We start from the raw sequence: 22,093 nt of genomic DNA on the forward strand, positions 1-22,093 counted from the left end.
GGTCCTCATGCTTGGGAGAGGAAGGATTTTAGTGTATGAGGGGGCAACGTGAGGTCTTGGGGGTGTTTGGGGGTCCTGGGAGCTGGAAGGGGGGTCTTGGGGACCCCTTGAAGGAGTTGGGGGGAGGTAGAACAGGGTGGTCTTGGGGTCACAACTGGGGATTGGGGGGGTCTTAGGGAGGGGAAGGGGTGAGTTTTGGGGGGCTGGGGGGTCCGAAGGATGAGAAGGGGGGTTTGGGGGAACAGAGAGGGGTCTGGGGGGATCCTAGGGATGGGAAGGGGGGTTTGGGGGGCTCCTAGGGAAAAGAAAGGGGTTTTTGGGGGGCAGAAGGGGATTTTGGGGGGTCACAGAGATGAGAACGGGGGGGTTTGGGGGGCAGAAGAGGGACTGGGGGGTCCTAGGGATGGGAAAGGGGGGTTTGGGGGGGTCTGAGGGATGAGAAAGGAGGAGTCTGGGGGTTCCCAGGAAGGAGATGGGGGGATTTTGGGGGGTCGGCGGCGGCTCAGGGCGCTGCGAGGGGTCCTCAGGGAGGGGTCAGAACGCTGCGAGCAGGTTCCTCATCGCCGCCGCCTCCAAGAGGGGGGATAGAACAGGGTTTGGGGGGGTCGAGAAGTGGGGGGTTCTCACCCAGGGGACCCCGATCCTGGCGGCGGCGGCACCTGGAACACAAAGCGGGGCGGGGGGGGGGGGTCAGCAAGGTGGGGAGGGGGAACCCAGAGGGTTTTGGGGGTCCCAGGGGAGGGGGCGTCGCTCAGGCCGCTGTTGTCCTCAGGGAGGGTCAGAGACTCTAGTCTGTTGGCATCATCACTGCGACACAAGGGGGGGCTTCAGAAGGGTCCCCCCCGTAACCCCAACGGTCATTAAAGCTTCGGAGACCCCCAAACCCCCCAGAATGGACCCATAAGCCTGGGACCCCCAACTCCCACCCCCGTGAGGGACCTGGAGCCCCCAATTCCTCTCCCACCGGGGTCTAAGAGCCCTCAAAGTAGACCTGGTCGCCCCGATTCCCTCCTTAAGTGGGTCCTGGAGCCCCCAAATCCCCTCACGTGGAACGCAGGGGTTCGGGAGCCCCCAACCACCCCCCAGGAGGGCCAGGACCCCCAAGTTCCCCCCCAATTATCGCCCTTGAGTCCGAAACTCACTCCCAGCCTTCAAGTCCGCTCCCCGAACCCGCCGCTCGCTCGCTGTGGAGAGAGTGGACGTGGGCCCTGCGGTCGTTTTTATAGGGAGGGAAGCCACGCCCCTTCACGTGACCACACCATAAGCCCCGCCCACCATACGCTCCAGCCAATGCCACACCCCCTCCCGCTCCCTTAGCCCCGCCCACCGCCCAGGCCCCGCCCCCCTCTCCTATAAAAGCCGCGACAGCCCCGCCCTTTCCGACTAAAGGCGCCTCAAACCTCCCTCAGGACCCCCCCCTCATTTCACCTGCGACCCCAGGACCCCCCCAAACACCTCAATTCAACCTAAACCCCCCCCAGTTCCACCTAAAGCCCCTCAGGACCCCCCCCAATTCAACCTAAAACTCCCCAGGACACCCCCAATTCCCCCCAAGACCCCCCCCATCCTACCTAAACCTCCCCAAGACCCCCCAAATTTCACCTAAACCCACCCAGGACCCCCCTCAATTTCCCCAAGAGCCCCAGGACCCCCCCAAACCCCCTCAGGACCCCCCCACTTCAACCTCATGCCCCCCTGGACCCCCCCAAATCCCTTCAAGCCCCCCGTAATTTCACCTAATACCCTCAAGACCCCCCCACCCCATTCAACCTAAACACTCCCAGGACGCCCCCAAAGCAACCTGACCCCCCCAGACCCCCCCAGACCCCCCCAAACGCCTTCAGCCCCCCCTCATCCCAAGGTCACTGCCGGGTCAGGCAACTTTATTACCAAAAACACAGAAATTTTACAGCGTTGGGGGGGGGTCCGGGGGGTCCCGGCCCCTTCCCCGAAGATCCGGGTTTGTTTTTCCTTTTCTTCTCAGGTTTGTGGTTCCTTGTTGGTTTTTTTGTTTTGTTTTTTTTTGTCTTTTCAGTCCTTTTTTCTATAAAACCCCAAGGGGGGGGATGGGGGGGGCTCTATCGGGTCTGTTCAACTGGAGGAGGGGGGGAAAGAGGGGGGGTTAGAGAGGGGGGCAGCACCTCCAGAGACCCCCAACCCCCATTATGACCCCCCCAAATCCCTTTAGGACCCCCCCAAAACAACAAAACCCCAACCACACGACCCCCCCAACCCCTTAACTCCCCCCAGGACCCCCCAAACCCCCATCACATCCCCCCAAACCCCCCTCAGGACCCTCAAAATCCCCTCAGGACCCCCTTAAATCCAGTCAGTACCCTCCTAATCCCCATGAGGACCCCCCAAACCCCCATCGCATCCCCCCAGACCTCCCTCAGGACCCCCTTAAATCCAGCCAGTACCCCCCAAATCCCCCCCCAGGACCCCCCAAAACTCACTGTAGGAGGAGATGTCGATCTCGTCGGGCAGCTCGCTGATGTTCACCTCGAAACGATCCTGGACGTCGTTAAGGATCTTGGCGTCGTTCTCGTCGGACACGAAGGTGATGGCCAAGCCCTTGGTGCCGAACCGGCCCGCCCGCGCCACCTGGGGCGAGAAAACGGGGGTCAGGGAACCCCAAAAATACCCCAGCACCCCAAAATGGGCCTTTGTGGGACACTGGGGGCGCAAAAATGGGGGTGAGAGACCCCCAAAGCAACCCAGCACCCTTAAACCCTCTCCAATCAGCTTTCTCAACCCACCTGAGGGGTAAAAATAGGGGTCAGGGACCCCCAAAATACCCCAGCACCCCCAAACCTGCCTTCTCAAACCACCTAGGGGGTAAAACTCGGGGTCAGGGACCCCCAAACACTCTCACAGCAACCCTTGAACCCCAAACCCCGTTAAATCTGCCTTCTCACCCCACTTAGGGGGGTAAAAATTGGAGTCAGGGTCCCCCAAAACACCTCAGCGCCCCCAAACCCCCCTAAACCAGCCTTCCTGGGACACCTGGGGGGCAAAAATGGGGGTGAGAGACCCCCAAAGCACCCCCAAAACCCCAACAAAAACGGCCTCCTGGGACATCTGGGGGGAGCAAAAATGGGGGTCAGGGACCCCTAAAACCCTCCCACGGCAGCCCCTGAACCCCAACCCCCCCCAAAGTGGGTCTTCTCATCTCACCTGGGGGGTAAAAATGGGGGTCAGGGACCCTCAAAACCCCCAAACTGGCCTTCCTGGGACACCTAGAGGGGTAAAAATGGGGTGAGGGACCCCCAAACTCCCCCCCCAGGCCCCCAACATCCACAAAACCATCGCTGTATCGCGACAAAACCTCCTCCTATCGCGGGAAAAGCCGCTCTGGTAACGATAGGAACCATCTAATTGCGATCTAAGCCCCCCGCGGACGCGATAAAGGCCCTAATTGGGGTCCGAGCGGCCCCCCTATCGCGATACCGGCCCCCCTATCGCGATACCGGCCCCCCACCCGGTGCAGGTAGGTGTCGGAGTCCTCGGGCATGTCGTAGTTGAAGGCGATGTTGACGCGCTCGATGTCCATCCCGCGCCCGAAGAGGTTGGTGGCCACCAGGATGCGGCGCTGGAAATCCTTAAACTGCTGGTATCGCGACAGCCTGGGGGGCCGGGGGGACAATAAGGGGGTTTGAGACTCGTTAGAGAGTATAAAATGGCCCTGGGAGCCCTTAAATTCCTGATATCGCAACGTCCTGGGGGCAACAGGGGGGTCGGGGGGGGCAATAAGAAGGTTTTGGAGCCGTTAGAGAGAACAAAATGGTCCTGGGAGCCCTTAAATTGATGATATCGCGATGTCCTGGGGGGCAACGGGGGCGATAGGGGGGTTGGGGGGGCAATATGGGGTCCTCCTGCGGTGGATGAGGGGGTTTGGGGTGTCCTGGAGGGGTTCTGAGGGGTTCCAGGGAGCTTTTGGAGTGTCCCGGGGGGGATGTTGGGGTCCCCTGGAGGGTTTTTGGGGTCCCACCTCTCCTCCTGCGGCATCCCGTGGCGGATGGGGGTGTTTTTGGGGTCCCCTGGTGGGTTTTGGGGTCCCACCTCTCCTCCTGGGGCATCTCGTGGTAGATGGGAGATTCTGGAGTGTTTTGGGGGGGTTCCAGGTGTGGTTTTTGGGGTGTCCTGATGGGTTTTGGGGTGTTCTGGGGTCCCCTGGCTGGTTTTTGGGGTCCCACCTCTCCTCCTGGGACATCCCGTGGTGGATGGGAGGTTCTGGGGTGTTTTGAGGGGTTCTAGGCGTGGGTTTTGGGGTGTCCTGGTGGGTTTTGGGGTGTTTTTGGGGTCCCACCTCTCCTCCTGGGGCATCCCGTGGTGGATGGGAGGTTCTGGGGTGTTTTGGAGGGGTTCCAGGTGTGGGTTTTGGGGTGTCCTGGTGGGTTTTGGGGTGTTCTGGGGTCCCCTGGCTGGTTTTTGGGGTCCCATTTCTCCTCCTGGGGCATCTTGTGGTGGATGGGAGGTTCTGGGGTGTTTTGAGGGGTTCTAGGCGTGGTTTTTGGGGTGCCCTGGTGGGTTTTGGGGTGTTCTGGGGTCCCCGGCTGGTTTTTGGGGTCCCACCTCTCCTCCTGGGGCATCCCGTGGCGGATGGGAGGTTCTGGGGTGTTTTGGAAGGGTTCCAGGCGTGGTTTTTGGGGTGTCCTGGTGGGTTTTGGGGTGTTTTTGGGGTGTCCCGGTGGGTTTTGGGGTGTTTTTGGGGTCCCACCTCTCCTCCTGGGGCATCTTGTGGTGGATGGGAGGTTCTGGGGTGTTTTGAGGGGTTCTAGGCGTGGTTTTTGGGGTGTCCTGGTGGGTTTTGGGGTATCCTGGTGGGTTTTGGGGTGTTTTTGGGGTGTCCCGGTGGGTTTTGGGGTGTTTTTGGGGTCCCACCTCTCCTCCTGGGGCATCCCGCGGTGGATGGCGATGGCCGGGAAGTTCTGCTCCACCAGCAGCTGGGCCAGCGCGATGCAGCGCTGCACCGACTTCACGAAGATCACGACCTGCACCACGAATCGGGGAGCTCAGGGGGGGCCCCACACAGCCCCCCAACATCGGGGGGGGTCCCCCAAACCTCCCGCCACGACAAGGACCCCCCCAAAACCTCCTCCAGGCCTCCCAGCTCCCTCTAAAGCCTCAGCACCCGTGACCCCTAGAGGCCCCTCCAAACCTCTCCCAGATACTGAGGACGCCCCTTGTGTGTCCCCCAAATATTGGGGACCCCCCCCAAACACTGGGGAACCCCCAAACCTCTCACAGACATTGGGGACCCCCCAAAAACCCCCTAATTCTCCCCCTCCCAGTCTCCCTGCACCCTCAAAATCTAATACTGGGGTCACCTTGAAATCTCCTCCAGATCTTGAGGTCCCCTTTCAACACCCTAGACCTTGGGGACCTCCCCAAACCTTGGGGATCCCCCCAAGCCTCAGGGACACCCCCAAAACCTTGGGGACCCCCCAAAAACCCCCCTCTTGGTCTCCTTCGTGCCCTCGCTCTGCCCCACCCCCTGGTTTTTGAGGCCTCCCCATAGTTTTTTGAGGCTCTTTTTCAGGTTTTGGGGGTTCCTTCTTGGGGTTTTGGGGTCCCCAACCTCACCTGGTTGAACTCGAGGACGTCGAGGAGGTCGAAGAGCTTGCGGTTCTTCTCGTTGTCCTTCAGCTTGACGTAATATTGCTGCAGCCCGTGCAGCGTCAGCTTCGTCTCGTCGTCCACGAAGATCTCCATCGGCTGGGGGGCACAGCTCAGCCCGGCGCCCCGAAAATCACCCCCGGCACCCCGAAACCCACCCCCGGCACCCCGAAACCCACCCCCGAGACCCAAAAGTGGCCCTCGAGCCCCTGAAATTGCCCTTTGGGACCCAAAAGTGGCCCCACAGACCCTGAAAATTGATAACTGGGACCCAAAACTGACCCCCTGGGACCCAAAACTCGTCTCCTGCACCCCAAAAATCAACCCTGGGACCCCAAACTGACCCCTGAGCCACAAAAATGGCCCTTTGGGACCCAAAGGGCGATCTCGGGATGTTGACGCGGCCCCACAAACCCCAAAATTTACTCCCCTGTGCCCCAAAACTAAACCTGAGACCCAAAACTGGCCCCCCGAGACCCAAAATCAACCTCCTGCACCTCAAAAACAACCCCGGGACCCAAAACTGATGCCCTGGGACTCAAAAAACCACCCTAGGACCCAAAATTGACTTTCTGGGACCCAAAACTGGCCCCTCGGGACGGAAAAAACAACCCTGAGACCCAAAACTGACGCCCAAAGACACAAAAACTACCCCTGAGCCCCCAAACTGGCTCTTTGGGACCCAAAACTGGCCCCTGAGCCCCAAAAATGGTCCTTTGGGACCCCAAACGGACCCCTGAGCCCCAAAACCGACCCTTTGGGACCCAAAACTGGCCCCTGAGCCCCATAAATGGTACTTTGGGACCCAAAACTGAAGCCCTGAGCCCCCAAACTGGCTCTTTGGGACCCAAAAACGACCCCTGAGCCAAAAAATTGACCCCCCGAGACCCAGAACTGACCCCTGAGCCCCAAAACTGACTCTTTGGGACCCAAAACTGGCCCCTGAGCCCCAAAAATGGTTCTCTGGGAGCCAAAACCAACCCTGGGACCCAAAAACTGAGACCTGAGCCCCAAAAATGGCCCTTTGGGACCCCAAACGGACCCCTGAGCCACAAAACTGGCCTTTTGGGACCCAAAACCAACCCTGGGACCCCCAAAAGAGCTGCCAAGGGACACCCCAAAATCATACAGGGGGTCTCTAGGGTTCTCTACAGCTCAATACGAGCCCTGGGACCCCCAAATCAGCTACAGGGGGTGCCCTACACCCCAATACGAGCCCTGGGACCCCCCAAAAATCCTACGGGGGGGCCCTACACCCCAATACAAGCCCTAGGACCCCCCAAAAATCCTACGGGGGGGCCCTACACCCCAATACAAGCCCTAGGACCCCCCAAAAATCCTAGAGGGGGTGCCCTACACCCCAATACAAGCCCTAGGACCCCCCAAAAATCCTACGGGGGGTGCCCTACAGCCCCATACGAGCCCTGGGACCCCCCAAAACAGCCCCCAGGACCCCAATCTGGGCTCCCTACCCTCCCCTCCACCCCAGCCCCCCCATTCCCACGCCCCCCTCCCCGCGTTCCCCCCCGAAATCCTGCTCTGCGGCGGCTCCAGGAACGGGGATGAGCGGGTTCCGGGCGCCGTGGAGGGTTTCGAGCCGCGTTGAGGCCGCGTCGCCGCCGTCCGGGGTCCCGCCGTCTCCTCGCCGAGAGCCGGAGCGCCGGAGGAGGGGGGGAGGGGGCCGGGGGGGGGGGCGATTCGTGGTTTAAAAACCCGTTTTTGATTTTTTTTTTTTTTGGCAGGGAGGGAAAAAAAGAGAATTTTTCCCCCCCGAACCGCTTATTTTTTTTTTTTTGGAAACGCCGCAGGCACTTACGGGCTCGAGTGCGTGTAGGGGGGCTCTTCGGCGGCGGCGCCGGAGCGAGGAGGAGGAGGATTTGGGGGGCCGGGGTTATTTTTTTCCGCGAGAGCTCTTCCGCAGGGGGGGCAGGCGGGGCCGGGGGAAAGAAGGTAGAAGGGGTAATTACGTCTTGCATGAATTTGCGGCAGACGGGGCGGATTTCCTTGCTGAGCGTGGCGCTGAACATCATGACCTGCTTTTCGTGCGGGGTCATGCGGAAAATCTCCTGGACGTCCCGGCGCATGTCTGGGGGGGGGGCAAAAAAAAGGGGTTAGGGGGGCAAAAACGGGTTAAAATGGGGACTGGGGGGGTTGGGGGAGAGTTTGGGGGCAACAGAGGCAGTTTCGAGGCGTTATTGGGAGGTTTGGGGGGGTTACAGACAGGATTTTAGGGGCAAAAACGGGGTTTGGGGGGGTTGGAGGAGAGTTTGGGGGCGATGGAGGCAGTTTCGAGGCGTTATTGGGGAGTATGGAGAGGTTTGGTGGGTTACAGAGAGGATTTTAGGGGCAAAAAGGGATTTTGGGGGGCTTGGAGGAGAGTTTGGGGGCGACGGAGGCAGTTTCGAGGTGTTATTGGGGAGTATTGGGAGGTTTGGTGAGGCTAGGGGGCTGTTGGGAGCATTATAAAGAGGATTTTAGGGGCTTGGGGGGCAGTTGGGGGGGTTACAGAGGGGATTTTAGGGGCAAAAACAGGGTTTGGGGGGGTTGGAGGAGAGTTTGGGGGCGACGGAGACAGTTTCGAGGCGTGATTGGGGAGTATTGGGAGGTTTGGAGGCGTTACAGAGAGAATTTCAGAAGCAAAAATAAGGATTGGGGGGTTACAGAAACGATTTTAGGGGCTGAGGTATCATTAGGGGGTTACAGAGAGAATTTTAGGGGTTGGGGGGTCATTGAGGGGGTTACCAAGAGGATTTTAGGGACTGGGGGGTCATTGGGGGGGTCACTGGGTGGGTTAGAGGAGAGTTTGGGGCAACAGAGACTGTTTCAAGGCATTTTGGGGGGAGTTTTGCGGGGCTGGAGCAGTCAGGGGGTAATTCCCCCCCCTCCCAGTCCCCTCTAAACCTCCTCCAGCCCCGTAGACACCCCATTTTTGGGGTCCCCTGTCCGTTTTTTGGGGTCTCCCCCCATTTTTGAGGCTCACTGAGCTGCCTGAGCCCCTTCTAGTGGCCTCTGGATCCCCCCTAAACCTCCTCCGGCTGCCCTAGAACCCCCGTTTTTGGGGTCCCCTTCCCATTTTCGGGGTCCCCCTCCTGTTTTTTTGGGGCTCACCGAGCTGCTCGAGCATCTTGTCGCACTCGTCCAGGATGAAGTGCTTGATGTGCTTGAGGTTGAGGCTCTTGTTGCGGGCGAGGGCCAGGATGCGGCCCGGGGTCCCCACCACGATGTGGGGACAGTGCTTCTTGAGCACCTCCTCGTCCTTCTTGATCGACAGCCCCCCGAAAAACACCGCCACCTGCAAAGGGAGGGGGGGCAGCACCCCGAAAACACGCTCAGCGCCGCGAAAAACACCTCAAAGGCACCAAAAAATGCATGAACGGCCCCAAAAAGCCGCCCAAAGGCACCAAAAAGCCACTCAAAGGCACCAAAAAATGCAGAAACAGCCCAAAAAGCCGCTCAGAGGCACCAAAAAACGTAGAAACAACCCAAAAAGCCGCTCAGAGGCACCAAAAAACGTGGAAACAGCCCAAAAAGCCGCTCAGAGGCACCAAAAAACGTAGAAATGGCCCCAAAAGCAGCTCAAAGGCACCAAAAAACGCGGAAAGGGCCCCAAAAGCAGCTCAAAGGCACCAAAAAACATAGAAACGGCCCCAAAAGCAGCTCAAAGGCACCAAAAAACATAGAAACAGCCCCAAAAGTCACTCAAAGGCAGCAAAAAAAGCGCGGAAACAGCCCAAAAAGCCGCTCAGAGGCACCAAAAAGCCGCTCAGAGGCACCAAAAAACGTGGAAACAGCCCCAAAAGCTGCTCAAAGGCACCAAAAAACGTAGAAACAGCCCAAAAAGCCGTGCAAAGGCCCCCAAAAACAAGTAGAGGAGACCAAAAAGCAGCCTGAGGACCCACAGCCCCCCAAAAACAGCGTCACCTGGAAAAAAAAGGGAGGCAGCACCCCAAAAACCACAGAGTGCCACAAAAACCAGCTTAAGGACACAAAAAACAGCGTAAACAGCCCCCAAACCAGCCTGAGAATACAAAAAAACAGACTAAGCCCCCAAAAATCAAGCAGAACACCCTAAAAGTAGCCTGAGGACAACAAAACCGAGCAGAGCACCCCAAAAGCAGCCTAAGTACCCCCAAAAACCAGCCTTATGACACACCGAACAACCGGAGTGTGACAAAAACCAGCTTGAACACAAAAAAGCAACCAGCGCACCCCAAAACATCAACCAGAGCACTCCCAGCCCCCCAAAACCAGCACCAGGTGGAAAAGTGGGGGTCAGCACCCTAAAAAACAGCCCGAGAACACCAGAAAACGACTAGAATGGCCCAAAAATCAACCTGAAGACACCAAAATCAACCAGAGCGCCTCAAAAACCAGCCTGAGCGCCCCAAAATCCCCCGCCAGGCGCCCCAAAAACCAACCAGAGCACCCCAAAACCCTGAAGACCCCCCCAGAGCCCCCCCAAACCCACCTTGACGCTAGGCATGTACTTGGAGAAGCGCTCGTACTCTTTGCTGATCTGGAACGCCAACTCCCGCGTGTGGCACATCACCAGCACCGACACCTGCGCCACAGCGGGGGTCAGCACCCCAAAAACCACCCCGAGCACCCCAAAACACCCCCCCCATCCTCATTTGCCCCATTACGGGCTCATGCCCCCCCCCCAGATTCCCCCTAAACCTTCTTTATGGCCTTCTAGAACCATTCTAGGACCCACCTAGAGCCCCCCAGGACCCCTTTAGGGCCTTCTAGGACCCCCCGGAACCTTCTAGAGCCTCCCGAGACCCCTTTAGGGACTTCTAGAACCCTTCTAGGACCCCCAGGAACCTTCTAGAGAGCCCCTGAGACTTTCTTAGCGCTTTCTAGGTCTTCTCTAGGACCCCAAAAACTGCTCTCGAGCCTCCTGGGTCCCATTTAGGGCCTTCTAGGACCTCCTGGAACCCTCTAAAGCTCCCTGGAACCCCTTTAGGGCCTTCTAGAACCCCTCTAAGACCCCCAAAACCCTCTAGAGCCCCCTGGGTCCTCTTTAAGACCTTACAGGACCCCCAAAAACCTTCTACAGCCTCCCAGAACTTTTTTAGGGCCGTCTAAACTCCCTCTACGACCCCCAAAAAGCCTCTAAAGCCCCTTCGATCTTATCTAGGGCTTTCTAGAACCTTCTATGACCCCTTTAATGCCTTCTAGGACCCTTCTAGGACTCCCCAAGCCCCTGTAGGAACCCAGTTACGACCTTCTACAGCCCCTCCAGGACCCCCAAATCCCGCTTAGATCCCCCTGGGACCCCTTTTTCCCACCCTAAGGTCTCCAGGCCCCCCCAAACCGCCCCCCCGGCCCCCACCTGCCCCGTGACGGGCTCGAGCTGCTGCAGCGTGGCCAGCACGAAGACGGCGGTTTTCCCCATGCCGGACTTGGCCTGGCACAGCACGTCCATGCCCAGGATGGCCTGTGGGATGCACTCGTGCTGCACTGCGGGGGGGGAAAAAGGGGGGTCAGTAACGCGAGGGGACCCCAAAACCACCCGGGGAGGGGGCTGGGGGGCGGTTCGGGGGGCACCGAGGGGTTTTGAGGGGATCTTGGGGGGCTCTGAGGGGCTTGAGAAGAGCCTGAGGGCAGTTTGGGGGGCACTGAAAGACTCAAGAAGAGTCTGGGGGCAGTTTGGGGGGCACTGAGGGTGATTTGGGGTGCACTAAGGGGTTTGGTGGGGTCCTGGGGGGCTCTGAGGGGCTTGAGAAGAGTCTGGGAGTGGTTTGGGGTGCACTAAGGAGTTTGGTGGGGTCCTGGGGGGCTCTGAGGGGCTTGAGAAGAGTCTGGGAGTGGTTTGGGGTGCACTAAGGGGTTTGGTGGGGTCCTGGGGGGCTCTGAGGGGCTTGAGAAGAGCCTGGGGGTGGTTTGGGGGGCTCTGAGAGGTTTCAGGGGCTCTGTTAAAAAATCTGGGGGGGACTGAAGAGCTTGGGGGGCTCTAAAGGATGATTTGGGGGGGACTGAAGAACTTGAGGAACCTTAAAGGATGATTTGGGGGGGACTGAAGGACTTGGGGGCTCTAGAGAGATTTCAGGGGAGACTGAAAAGCTTGGTGGACTCTGGAGAGTTTAGAAAAGACTAAAGAGCTTGCGGGGCACCAAATGATGATTTGGGGGGGACTGAAGAGCTTGGGAGGCTCTGGGGTAAAATTTGAGGGGGGACTGAAGAGCTTGGGGGGCTCTAGAAGAGGATTTGGAGGGGGGACTGAGGAGCTTTGTGCCTCAAAAAAGGGTTTGGGGGGGACTAAAGGACTTAAGGGCTCTAGAAAGAGTTTGGAAAGAACTGAAAAACTTGGAGGACGCTAAATGATGATTTGAGAATGACTGAAGACCTCGGGGGGCTCTGGGAGAAGATTTGGGGGGGACTGAAGAGCTTGGAGGGCTCTATAAAAGGATTTGGAGAGAGAACTGAAAAGTTTTATGCCTCAAAAAACGGTTTGAGGCAACTAAAGAGCTTGAAAGCTCTAAAGGAGAAACTAGAGGGGACTGAAAAGCTTGGGGAGCTCTAGAAAAGATTTAGAGACGACTGAAGAGCTTGAAAAACTCTAAAGAGGATTTAGGGGGGACTAAAGAGCCTGGGGGGCTCCGGGAGAGGATCTGAGGGAGACTGAAGGGCTTGGGGGTCTCTAAATGATGATTTGGTGGGGACTGAAGAGCTTGGGGGGCTCCGTGGGAGGATCTGGGGGGGACTGAAGAGCCTGGGGGGCCCCGGGGGAGGATTTTCGGGGGACTGAAGAGCCTGGGGGGCTCCGGGGGAGGATTTTCGGGGAACTGAAGAGCTTGGAAGGCTCCGGGGGAGGATCTGGGGGGGACGGAGGAGCTTAAGGGCCCCCGGGGGAGGATTTTGGGGGTCCCCGCGCGGTCCCTGGCGCGGCCGTTACCTTCCGAGGGGTGCTCGAAGCCGCAGTCCACGATGGCGCGGAGCAGCTCGGGCTTGAGGAGGAAATCGCGGAAGCCCGAGCTGTGGATGGAGACGTAGGAGCCCTTCACGTCCTTCTTGGGCGGCGCCTCGGCCCCCTCCCCCCCGGCCGCGTTGTCCACCTCGTCGTCCTCATAGTCGAGCAGCTCGTTGTCCACGTCGTTCTCCGCCATCGCTGCGTGAGGAGGAGAACGAGGGGGATGAGGGGGATGTGGGGGGGCGAGGCCGCCATCTTGGCTCCCACAATGGCTGCGCGGGGCCCTCCGAGCCCCCCCCTCCCGCGGTCAAGCGGCGGAGGGAGGAAATGGCGGCGGGCGCGGGGGGGCGGGGGTCGGGGCGGCGGGTATCGGGGGCCGGGGGGCGCGGATGGGCGGCGGGGGCGGCGATGCGGGGCGGATGGCGGAGCGGGGGCCCGGCCGCCATCACTTACCGCCGGCCGGAAGGACTGGGCGGGGCTTCGCTGGCGCCGCTTCCGGTCCCGCGTCGCAGCCGCTTCCGGTCGCGCGCGCGCGCTTCGGAGGACACCCCCCCCCCCCCCCCTTTCCTGCTTTCCCGCCCCCTAATCAGCGAAGGGGCTGCCCGCGGCGAACGCCTGATGGCGCCCCCTCCCCAACCCCCTCCCAGAGCCCCCCAAACTGCACTCGAGACCCCCCCAATTGCCCCTAGACCCCCCACATACACCCCAATCCCTCAATCACCCCCTCAAACGAACCCAATTCCCACCCCAGCACCCCCAACCCCCCGCCAGTTCCCTCTAAATTCCCCCAATTATCCCTCCCAGGACCCTCAAATCCCACCTAGGACCCCCAAGGTCCCCCAAAAGGCCCCTAACCCCCCCAAATCCCTCTAAATCCCCCCCAATTACCCCTTCCAGGACCTTCCCCCACAGCTCCAGCAGGCGCCGCTGGGGGCAGCCCTGCGCTGGGAAGGGGTCCTCAGGCTGCCGCGTCGCCATGGCAACAGAGGCCGCCATTACCCAACGGGGTTTATTGAAGGAGGAGGGGGCTGAGGTCATGGCGCGGCGATGCTGATGGTTGCCAAGGCAACGGTCTCGGTGGGCTGGCTCCGCCCCTTCTCGTAGATGAGGTAGAGGAGGGGGGCGGCGCCCTGAGGGGAAGGGGGCGGGGCCGCCAGCGAGGAGTAGCCGCTCGGCCCCGCCCACACCAGGAGGCCCCGCCCCCACCACGTGGAGCCGTTCGTGAAGCTCCAGCGCAGCGTCAGGTTCACCCCTGGGTGGGGGGAGGGGGCGGGGTCAACGTTGGCCACGCCCACAGGGCTCAGGCCACGCCCCCTATGTCACGTGCCCCCCAGCCCCAAAAAACCCGCCAAAATTCCCCTCAGACCCCCCCGACCCCCCCCCGTCCCCCCAGCCCTGAGCTCTTGGACCCCCCCAAACCCACCTGAAACCCCCCCAAATCCCCCTCAGACCCCACAAACCCCCCCGTCCCCCCAACCCTGAGCCCTTGGACCCCCCCAAACCCACCTGAAACCCCCCAAATCCCCCTTAGACCCCCCAACCGCCAGCCCTGAGCCCTTAGACCACCCCAAACCCACCTGAAACCCCCCTAAATCCCCCTCAGACCCCACAACCCCCCCCGTCCCCCCAACCCTGAGCCCTCGGATCCCCCCCAAACCCACCTGAAACCCCCCAAATCCCCCTCAGACCCCACGAATCCCCCTATCCCCCCACCCCCGAGCCCCCCAAACCCTCAAAATCCCCGAGCTCCCCCAAATCCCCCTCAGACCCCACAAATCCCCCTACCCCCCCACCCCTGAGCCCCCTAAACCCTCTAAATCCCCCGAGTTCCCCCAAATCCCCCTCAGAGCCCTCCAAAACCCCACGGCCCCCACCCCTGAGCCCCCCAGATTCCTGATTCCCCCCCAAACCTCCCTCTCCCTCCATTCCCACACACCCCCCAAACCCTTGGACCTCCCCAAATCCCCCTGAGACCCCCAAATCCCCCCCCCAAATCCCCCTTTTCTCCCCATTCCCAGACCCCCCCAAGCCCTAGGACCCCCCCAAACCCCCCCGAGCCCCCCCAATCCTCACTCTGGGTCTCGTGCGCGGGGTTGCTGAAGAAAATGAGGCCTTCGGTGACGAGGACGCCGGCCGCCACCGCGGGGTCGACGAGGACGGGGTCGAAGGTGACGGCGTCGGGGGGCAGCGAGTCCCCCCCGTCCCAGCTCCGAGCCACCATGCGGCACCGGCACCGGTAGAAGTTCTGGTTGCGGATGCTGACGGCGACCGAGCCGTCGGGGAGCTCGTAGGGCTGGGGGGGCACCCCAAGAAATGGGAAGCCCGCCCCAAAAAGTGGGAATCTTACCCCAAAAAATGGAGCCCCTGCCCCAAAAAATGGACCCTCCGCCCCAGAAAATAGAATTTCCACCCCAAAAATGGAATTCCCGTCCCCAAAACATGGGAAGCTCACCGCAAAAATTGAATTTCCGCTTCAAAAATGGAATTCCTGCTCTCAAAAAATAAGAACCTTGCCTCAAAAATGAAGCTCCTGCCCCCAAAGATGGGAATCTTGCTCCAAAAAACGGAGCTCCTGCCTCAAAAATGGGAAGCTCACCTCAAAAATGGAGCCTCCGCTCCAAAAAATAGGAATCTCACCCCAAAAATAGAATTCCTGTCCCCAAAAATGGAGTCCTTGCCCCAAAACATGGGAATCTCACCCCAAAAATAGAATTCCTGCCCCCAAAAATGGAGTCCTTGCCCCCAAAAATGCAAATCTCACCCCAAAAATGGAATTCCTGCCCCAAAAAATGGAGCCCCCGCCCCCAGAAATGCAAATCTCACCCCAAATACGGAATTCCCACCTCAAAAATAGAATTCTTGCCCTAAAAGATGGGAATCTCACCCCAAAAAATGGAACCCCTGCCCCCAAAAATGGGAATCTCACCCCAAAAATGGAGCCCCCGCCCCAAAAAAGGAAATTTCAACCCCAAAAAATGCAATTCCCACCCCAAAAAATGGGAATCTCGCCCCAAACATGAAAACCTTGCTCCAAAAATGGAATTCCCACCCCAAAAACGGAGACCCAAGCCCCCGAAAATGGGAATTTCACCTCAAAAAAACAGCTTCGTGCCTCAGTTTCCCCTGAACCCCCAATTCTCCCCTCGTGCCTCAGTTTCCCCTGAACCCCCAATCCCTCCCTCGTGCCTCAGTTTCCCCTGAACCCCCAATTCTCCCCTCGTGCCTCAGTTTCCCCCGAACCCCCAATCCCTCCCTCGTGCCTCAGTTTCCCCACCTGGCACTCGTCGGGGGTGAAGTCCCGGGGGTGCCGGGGGGCCCCGAAGGGGATGGCGGGCAGGGCCCCCCCCCAGCGCCAGCTGCGCCCCCCGTCATCGCTCAGCAGCAGCCGCACCCCGTCCCGCTCCAGCGTCCCGTGGCCGCAGAACACCAGGCGCCCCCGCGCCGGGGACCGCTGCTTCTGGGGGGGGGGGACACCCCGAAACCCAGAGTGAACCCCCAAACTGGGAACGGAGCCCCCAGACTGGGAACTGAGACCTGGAACTGGGAACCAAACCCCCCCCGCCACCGGTGCCGGGGCCCACTGCTTCTTGGGGGGGGTACCCCGAAACCCAGAGTGAACCCCCAAACTGGGAACTGAGACCCCCCCCCAAACCCCTGTGCGCCCCCAAATCCCTCCATCCCCTTGCCCCTCCAAACCCTCGTACCCCCCATTCCCCCCGATGTCCCTTTGCCCCCCCAAACCCCCTTTGTCCCCCCAAAACCCTGAGCCCCCCCGTGCCACCCAATGTCCCTGAGCCCCTGAAACCCCCCTCATGCCCCCCGAAACCCCCCTGAGCCCCCCCAAACCCCCCTGTGACCCCCCAAAACGCCCAAACCCCTCACCCCCCAATGTCCCTGACCCCCTGAAACCCCCCTCATGCCCCCCAAAACCCTCTTGAGCCCCCCCAAACCCCCTTTGTCCCCCCAAAACCCTGAGCCCCCCATGCCCCCCCAATGTCCCTGAGCCCCTGAAACCCCCATGATGCCCCCCAAAACCCCCCAAACCTCCCTGTGACCCCCAAACCCCTCACCCCCCCATGCCCCCCAGCCCCTGAACCCCCCCCTCATGCCCCCCAAACACCCCCTGAGCCCCCCCAAACCCCCCCTCCCCTCACCTGTATCCCGTAGCCAGGCCCGGGGGCGAACACCTCCGTGCCCAGCACCCCCGAGAGGTTTTGGGGGGCCCCCCAGGAGCGCCCGTCGTCGCGGCTGCGCAGGAGCTGGGTGCTGGGGGGGCCGCAGGGCCGGGGGGGGTGGGCGCAGCGGGCGAACAGCAGCAGCACGTCCCCCCCCGACACCCCCAGCGCCCCCAGACTCAGGCCGTCCCCCGAAACCCCGTCGTCCGCCGCCACCCGCGTCGGGCCCCACGTCGCCCCTGGGGGGGGGGAAAAGGGGCACTCAGCACCCCAAAAATCCTCCCAGGACCCCCCCAAAACTCCCCACATCACCCCTGGGGGTGGAAAGGGGCACTCGGCACCCCAAAATCAACCCTGGACACCCCCAAAATCCTCCCAGGACCCCCTGAGCCCCCCCAAATCACTCCTGAGTTACCCAGGACCCCTTAAACTCCTCCCGGACCCCTTAAACTCCCCCTCTAGCCCCCCCAGAACGCCTTAGCCCCCCAGGACCCCCTAAACACCCCCCCTTAGCCCCCCTTAAACCACTCTAGGACTCCTCAAACCCCCCCAGGACTCCTCAAACACCCCTTTAGCCCCGCCCAGGACCCCTCAAATGTCCTCTTAGCCTCCTCTTAGCCCCCCCAGGACCCCTTTAGCCCCCCCAAGACCCCTCAAATGCCCTCTTAGCCCCCCCAGGACCCCTCAAATGCCCTCTTAGCCCCCCCAGGACCCCTTTAGCCCTCCACAGGACCCCTCAAATGCCCTCTTACCCCCCCTTGGGCCCCTTTAGCCCCCCCAAGACCCCTCAAATGCCCTCTTAGCCCCCCCCAAGGACCCCTTTAACCCTCCACAGGACCCCTCAAATGCTCTCTTAACCCCCCCAGGACCCCTCAAACATTCCCTTAGCCCCCCCCAGGACCCCTTTAGCCCCCCCAGGACCCCTCAAATGCCCTCTTAGCCCCCCCAGGACCCCTCCAACGTTCCCTTAGCCCCCCCAGGACCCCCTTAGCACCCCCCCGGCCCCCTCAGCCGCCCACCTCCATCGGAGGAGCGCCGGCAGGCGATGAGCTTGGCCCCCACGTCGTCGGGCGAGAGCTTGCGGCCCTCGGCGCAGGCCAGCAGGGCCCCCCCGGGGGTGACGATGAGCAGGGGCACCCGGAACGTGTGCACCCCCCCCCGGCCCTCCCCGCTCACCCACAGCAGCTGCTCCCGCACCACCCGCGGCCGCACCTGGGGGGGCACGGGGGGGTTAGAGAGGGGTTGGGGGCGTGAGGGGGCTACAGGGAGGTGAAGGGGGGGGCTAGAGAGGGGTTGGGGGGCTCTGGGAGGGTAAATGGGGGGTTATAAAAGGCTTGGGGGGCACTGGGGGGGCGATACAGGGGTGAATGGGGGGTTATAGAGGGGCTGGGGGGGCAAAGAGGGGGCTACAGTGTTGGGGGAGCCTTAGGGGGTCACTGTGAGGGCTCGGGGGGCCCTTGTGGGTCCCGGGGGGGGGGGGGGGTCGGTTTCTCCCCCACCCCGTACCGACTCGGGGGTCGCGGCCCAACGCGCCGAGGCGGCTCCGATCGCCAGCAGCAGCGCGGCCGGAAGCGCCGCCATGACGGCCCCGCCGGGTCACGTGACCCGCGCCGATAAAGCAGCAACGGCCGGCGGGTCTGTCTCCCCTTAAAAGGGCAAGGGGAAGGGTGGGGTCCCGCCTTAAAAGGGCACGGGGGAGGGTGCGGTCCCGCCTTAAAAGGGCACGGGGGAGGGTGCGGTCCCGCCTTAAAAAGGCAAGCGGGAGGGTGCGGTCCCGCCTTAAAAAGGCAAGCGGGAGGGTGCGGTCCCGCCTTAAAAGGACGAGCGGGAGGGTGCGGTCCCGCCTTAAAAGGGCAACGCGGGTAGAGTCCCGCCTTAAAGAGGCAACGCGGGTGGGGGAGGACACTGACCCCCCTCCCTCCCCCCCAAAGCAGCACCGTTTTTGAGGCAAAACCCGCCGTTTATTGCACTTTTTGCTCTCCCTGAGCTCGGGGGGGGAGGGGAAGGGGCTGTGCCCCACAGGCTCTGCCCCAGGGCAGGGTGGGGACAGCCCCCCCCCCCCCCTCCCCCCCCCAGCTTTGGCCCCGGTGCATTGTGGGAAGAGTCCGGTCAGGGCTCGGCCAAGCGCAGCATCGGCCCCGAGGCGGTGGGGACGCTGCGGGGGCAAAGGGGGCGGTTAGGGGGCTGGGGGGGCACCCGGGGGGCTCCCGGGGGTCAGGGTTACACGGGAGTTAGGGACCACCTAGGGGTCACTTGGGGGTCAGGGAGCTCACGGGGGTTGGGGGGGCTTGGGGGACCCCCCTGAGGGCCTTTAGAAGGACTCTAAAGGGCTCTAGGAGGGTCTGGGGGAATTTAGAAGGGCCTTGGGGGGGCTCTAGAAGGGTCTGGGGGCTTTTAGAAGGGCTCTAAAGGGCTCTAGAAGGGTCTGGGGGCCTTTAGAAGGGCCCTGGGAGGCTCTAGAAGGGTCTGGAGTCCTTTAAAAGACTCTGGGGACTCTAGGAGGGTCTGGGGGAATTTAGAATGGCCCCGGGGGGGCTCTAGAAGGGTCTGGGGGCGTTTAGAAAGGACATGAGGGGCTCTGGAAGGGTCTGGGGGTTTTTTGAGGGGCAGCCGTGGGGCGGGGGGCGTTACCTGCGCAGGCGCTGAGCCCCAGCAGGTCGTGCAGCAGTAGCGGTCCCCAGGCTCATCCCCGGGGGGGTCGCGGCCCCCCCAGCAGCGTCGCAGCGGCAGCTCCCGGTGCCGAGCGCGGCCGATCAGGCCCAGCAGCGCCCGCCGGCCTGGGGGGGGGGGAAAAAGGGGGCTGGGACCCCCCCCTCGGGGCAAAAAACGGGGCTGGGACCCCCCCCTCGGGGCAAAAAACGGGGCTGGGACCCCCCCCATGGCAGCCGGGGAGGGGTTCTGGGGGGCCAGGGGTGTTCTTAGGGGTCGGGGGGTTTTTGTGGGGGTCTTGGGGACTCTTGAAGGGAGTTTGAGAGGATTTGGGGGGGGGGGGGGGGAGTCTGGAAGAGGCTTTTGGGGCCCTGGGGGTGGTTCCCGGGGGTTTTGGGGGGGCATCCCAGGGGTTTTTGGGGGGGTCTGGGGGGGGGTCCCCACCTCGTACGAGGGCTCGGAGCAGCCGTCCGGCCCCCGGCAGCGCCAGCCACCAGGATCCCGCGTCACGAACCGTGAGGAGCCCCACGGCCACCAGCTGCCTGGGGGGAACGGGGGGGTCAGCACCCCAAAACCCCCCCGAGGCACCCCAACCCCCCCCCCCCGAGCCCCAAAACCCTCCCAGAGACTCCTCCCCGAACCCCCACAGCCCCCAAAAGCCACCCTGACCCCCAGAGACCCCCCTCGAGACCCCCCTGAACTCCCACAGCCCCCCAAAAGCCCCCCAGAAACCCCCCCCCTGAACCCCACCAAGAGCCCCCAGGACCCCCAAATCTATCCCAGAGGGAGCAATGAGAGGATCTGAAGCCCCCCCGGGATCCCCAAATCTACCTCAGGGACCCCAAGTCTATCCCAGAAAAGGCAACAGGGGGATCTGAAGCCCCCCAGGACCCCCCAATCCGCCCCTGGGGACCCCAAATCTGCCCCAGAGAAGGAAATAGGGGGATCTGAAGCTCCCCGGGGCCCCCCAATCTGCCCCAGGGACCCCAAATCTGCCCCGGGGGAGGCAGCGAGCATGTCTGAAGCCCCCCAGGACCCCCAAATCTGCCCCTGGGAACCCCAAATCTACCCCAGAGGAGGCAACAGGGGGATCTGAAGCCCCCGGGACCCCTAAATCTGCCCCAGGGACCCCAAATCTGCCCCAGGGACCCCAAATCTGCCCCGTACGTGATGTCGTGGTCCCCGAAGCCGAGTTCCCGCATGCGCCCCTGGTCGTAGCTCAGCGCCGTGCTCCCCGCCACGGCCGCGTCCAGGAACCGGCGCACCAGCCCCTCGCGGGGCGTCCCGGCCACCGCCCCCAGCACCTGGGGACCCCAAAACCACGCTGGGGACCCCAAAAATCCCTCCTGGGAACCCCCAAAACCACCCCGAGGGGGACCCTCAGGAACTCAAAACCCCCTCACGGGCACCAAAATACGCCTAGAGACCCCAAAATCCCCACGCGGACTCAGAAAAATGCACCAGGGACTCCTCCCGGGACACAAAAATGCCCCTGGGAACCCCAAAATGCCCTTGGAACCCAAAAATCCTCTTTGAGAACCTCAAGATCCTCCTGGAGACCCCAAAAAAGGCCTCAGGAACCCTCCCAGGGACCCCAAAACACTCCTGAGGTCCTAAATCTCTCCAGGGGACCCTCTCAGGGACCCCAAGGCAACCCTGGGACCCCCCAAAACACCCCCAGGGACCCCAAAATCCCCCTGGGGACCCCAAAAAAAAGGCCTCAGGCACCTTCCTGGGGACCCCAAAACATTCTTGGAACCCTAAAACTCAGCGATCTCACTGAAGATCCCAAAACACCCTCAGGGACCCCAAATACCTCCCGGGATCCCTAAAACCCCTCTGGAACCCCCAAATATCACCTTAGGGACCCTCTTAAGCCCCCCCCAAATCACTCTAAGTGCCTCAAATCCTTCCTGGAGACCCTAAAATCTCTCTGGGACCCCAAAAAATCACTTTGAGGACCCTCTTAAGCCCCCCAAAATTACCGTGGGGGCCCCAAACCCTGCCCAGGACCCCCAAAACCACCTTGCGGCATCACTTAAGCCCCCCCTAATCATCCCGGGGGCCTCGAATCCCTCCTAGAAACGCTCTGGGGGCCCCAAAAATCCTCCTAGGACCCCAAAGATCACCCTGAGGATCCTTTTAAGGACCCCGAAACACCCCAGGGCAGGGGACCCCCAAAATGCCCCGAGCCCCCCACCTTTTCCCTGAAGGGCTCCACGAAGACGACCCCCAGCTCGTCGGGGCCGAGGCCGAGGTGCAGCAGCCGCACGCGCCCCTCGTCGCGCAGGCGGTTCTGGGGGGGTGGGGGGGATCTCGGGGTAAGGGGGGGGTCCCCAGGGTTATTTTCGGGGTTCCAGGGGGGTTTTGGGGGGCTGACCAGGTGCCGGTCGACGGCGGTTCGGTCGGGAACGAGGCTGTAGAGCTGGTGGCGCAGGACGAGGGGCGGCAGCGCGTCCCCGAAGAGCCGGCGCGGGAAAAGGGCCCCCAGGGCCCCCAGAGCCGCCTCCACCCGCCCCCGGGGAGCCTGGGGGGGACGGGGGGGGCACTGGGAACCCCAGGAACCACCCTCCCGAACCCCATAAACCCTCTCAGGACCCCAAAACCCCCATCAGGACCCCCATAAACCCTCCTTGGCCCACATATCACTTTCCAGGACCCTCATGAACCCCCCCAGCAGGACCCCCATAAACCCCCCAGGACCCCCATAAACCCTCATGAACCCCCAAGGACCCCC

General features: G+C 61.9%; 3 protein-coding genes across 6 annotated transcripts in view; all 3 read right to left on the bottom strand.

Annotated features, from left to right (window-relative positions):
- Positions 1 to 1,996: 1,996 nt before the first annotated feature.
- Positions 1,997 to 13,073, bottom strand: DDX39B (DExD-box helicase 39B). 4 transcript variants are annotated; one of them, XM_069882954.1, is made up of 11 exons: positions 12,986 to 13,068; positions 12,518 to 12,730; positions 10,955 to 11,082; positions 10,088 to 10,180; positions 8,728 to 8,911; positions 7,587 to 7,705; positions 5,587 to 5,718; positions 4,885 to 4,994; positions 3,482 to 3,626; positions 2,457 to 2,604; positions 1,997 to 2,095 (listed from the first exon to the last, which is right to left on the bottom strand). In XM_069882954.1, the coding sequence occupies exons 2-11, from the start codon at positions 12,726 to 12,728 to the stop codon at positions 2,079 to 2,081; spliced, it is 1,287 nt and encodes a 428-aa protein (XP_069739055.1). In that variant the 5' UTR covers positions 12,729 to 12,730; positions 12,986 to 13,068; the 3' UTR covers positions 1,997 to 2,078. The 4 variants fall into 4 exon arrangements, 3 of the variants coding, with proteins under 3 accessions (XP_069739055.1, XP_069739054.1, XP_069739053.1); XR_011339672.1 differs by lacking the exons at positions 1,997 to 2,095; positions 2,457 to 2,604; positions 3,482 to 3,626; positions 4,885 to 4,994; positions 5,587 to 5,718 and adding an exon at positions 6,588 to 6,773 and having other exon boundaries at positions 6,825 to 7,705; positions 12,986 to 13,073; XM_069882953.1 differs by lacking the exons at positions 1,997 to 2,095; positions 2,457 to 2,604; positions 3,482 to 3,626; positions 4,885 to 4,994; positions 5,587 to 5,718 and adding an exon at positions 6,588 to 6,773 and having other exon boundaries at positions 6,979 to 7,705; positions 12,986 to 13,073.
- Positions 13,074 to 13,527: 454 nt separating this feature from the next.
- On the bottom strand, positions 13,528 to 18,295 carry NEU1 (neuraminidase 1). Its single transcript, XM_069882950.1, has 6 exons — positions 18,214 to 18,295; positions 17,727 to 17,919; positions 16,687 to 16,946; positions 15,807 to 15,989; positions 14,606 to 14,825; positions 13,528 to 13,784 (listed from the first exon to the last, which is right to left on the bottom strand). Exons 1-6 carry the CDS (start codon positions 18,286 to 18,288, stop codon positions 13,567 to 13,569), a joined length of 1,149 nt encoding a protein of 382 aa, XP_069739051.1. The 5' UTR covers positions 18,289 to 18,295; the 3' UTR covers positions 13,528 to 13,566.
- A 443-nt stretch (positions 18,296 to 18,738) lies between these two features.
- STK19 (serine/threonine kinase 19) overlaps positions 18,739 to 22,093 on the bottom strand; it is a 5,106-nt gene continuing 1,751 nt past the window's right edge. Inside the window, 6 exon segments of the mRNA XM_069882955.1 lie at positions 18,739 to 18,862; positions 19,339 to 19,360; positions 19,363 to 19,383; positions 19,386 to 19,484; positions 19,801 to 19,898; positions 20,524 to 20,660. Coding sequence (XP_069739056.1) covers positions 18,817 to 18,862; positions 19,339 to 19,360; positions 19,363 to 19,383; positions 19,386 to 19,484; positions 19,801 to 19,898; positions 20,524 to 20,660 — 423 coding nt within the window. The 3' untranslated portion in view covers positions 18,739 to 18,816.

Source organism: Phaenicophaeus curvirostris, unplaced genomic scaffold, assembly GCF_032191515.1.
Source record: "Phaenicophaeus curvirostris isolate KB17595 unplaced genomic scaffold, BPBGC_Pcur_1.0 scaffold_434, whole genome shotgun sequence".
NCBI lineage: Eukaryota > Metazoa > Chordata > Aves > Cuculiformes > Cuculidae > Phaenicophaeus > Phaenicophaeus curvirostris.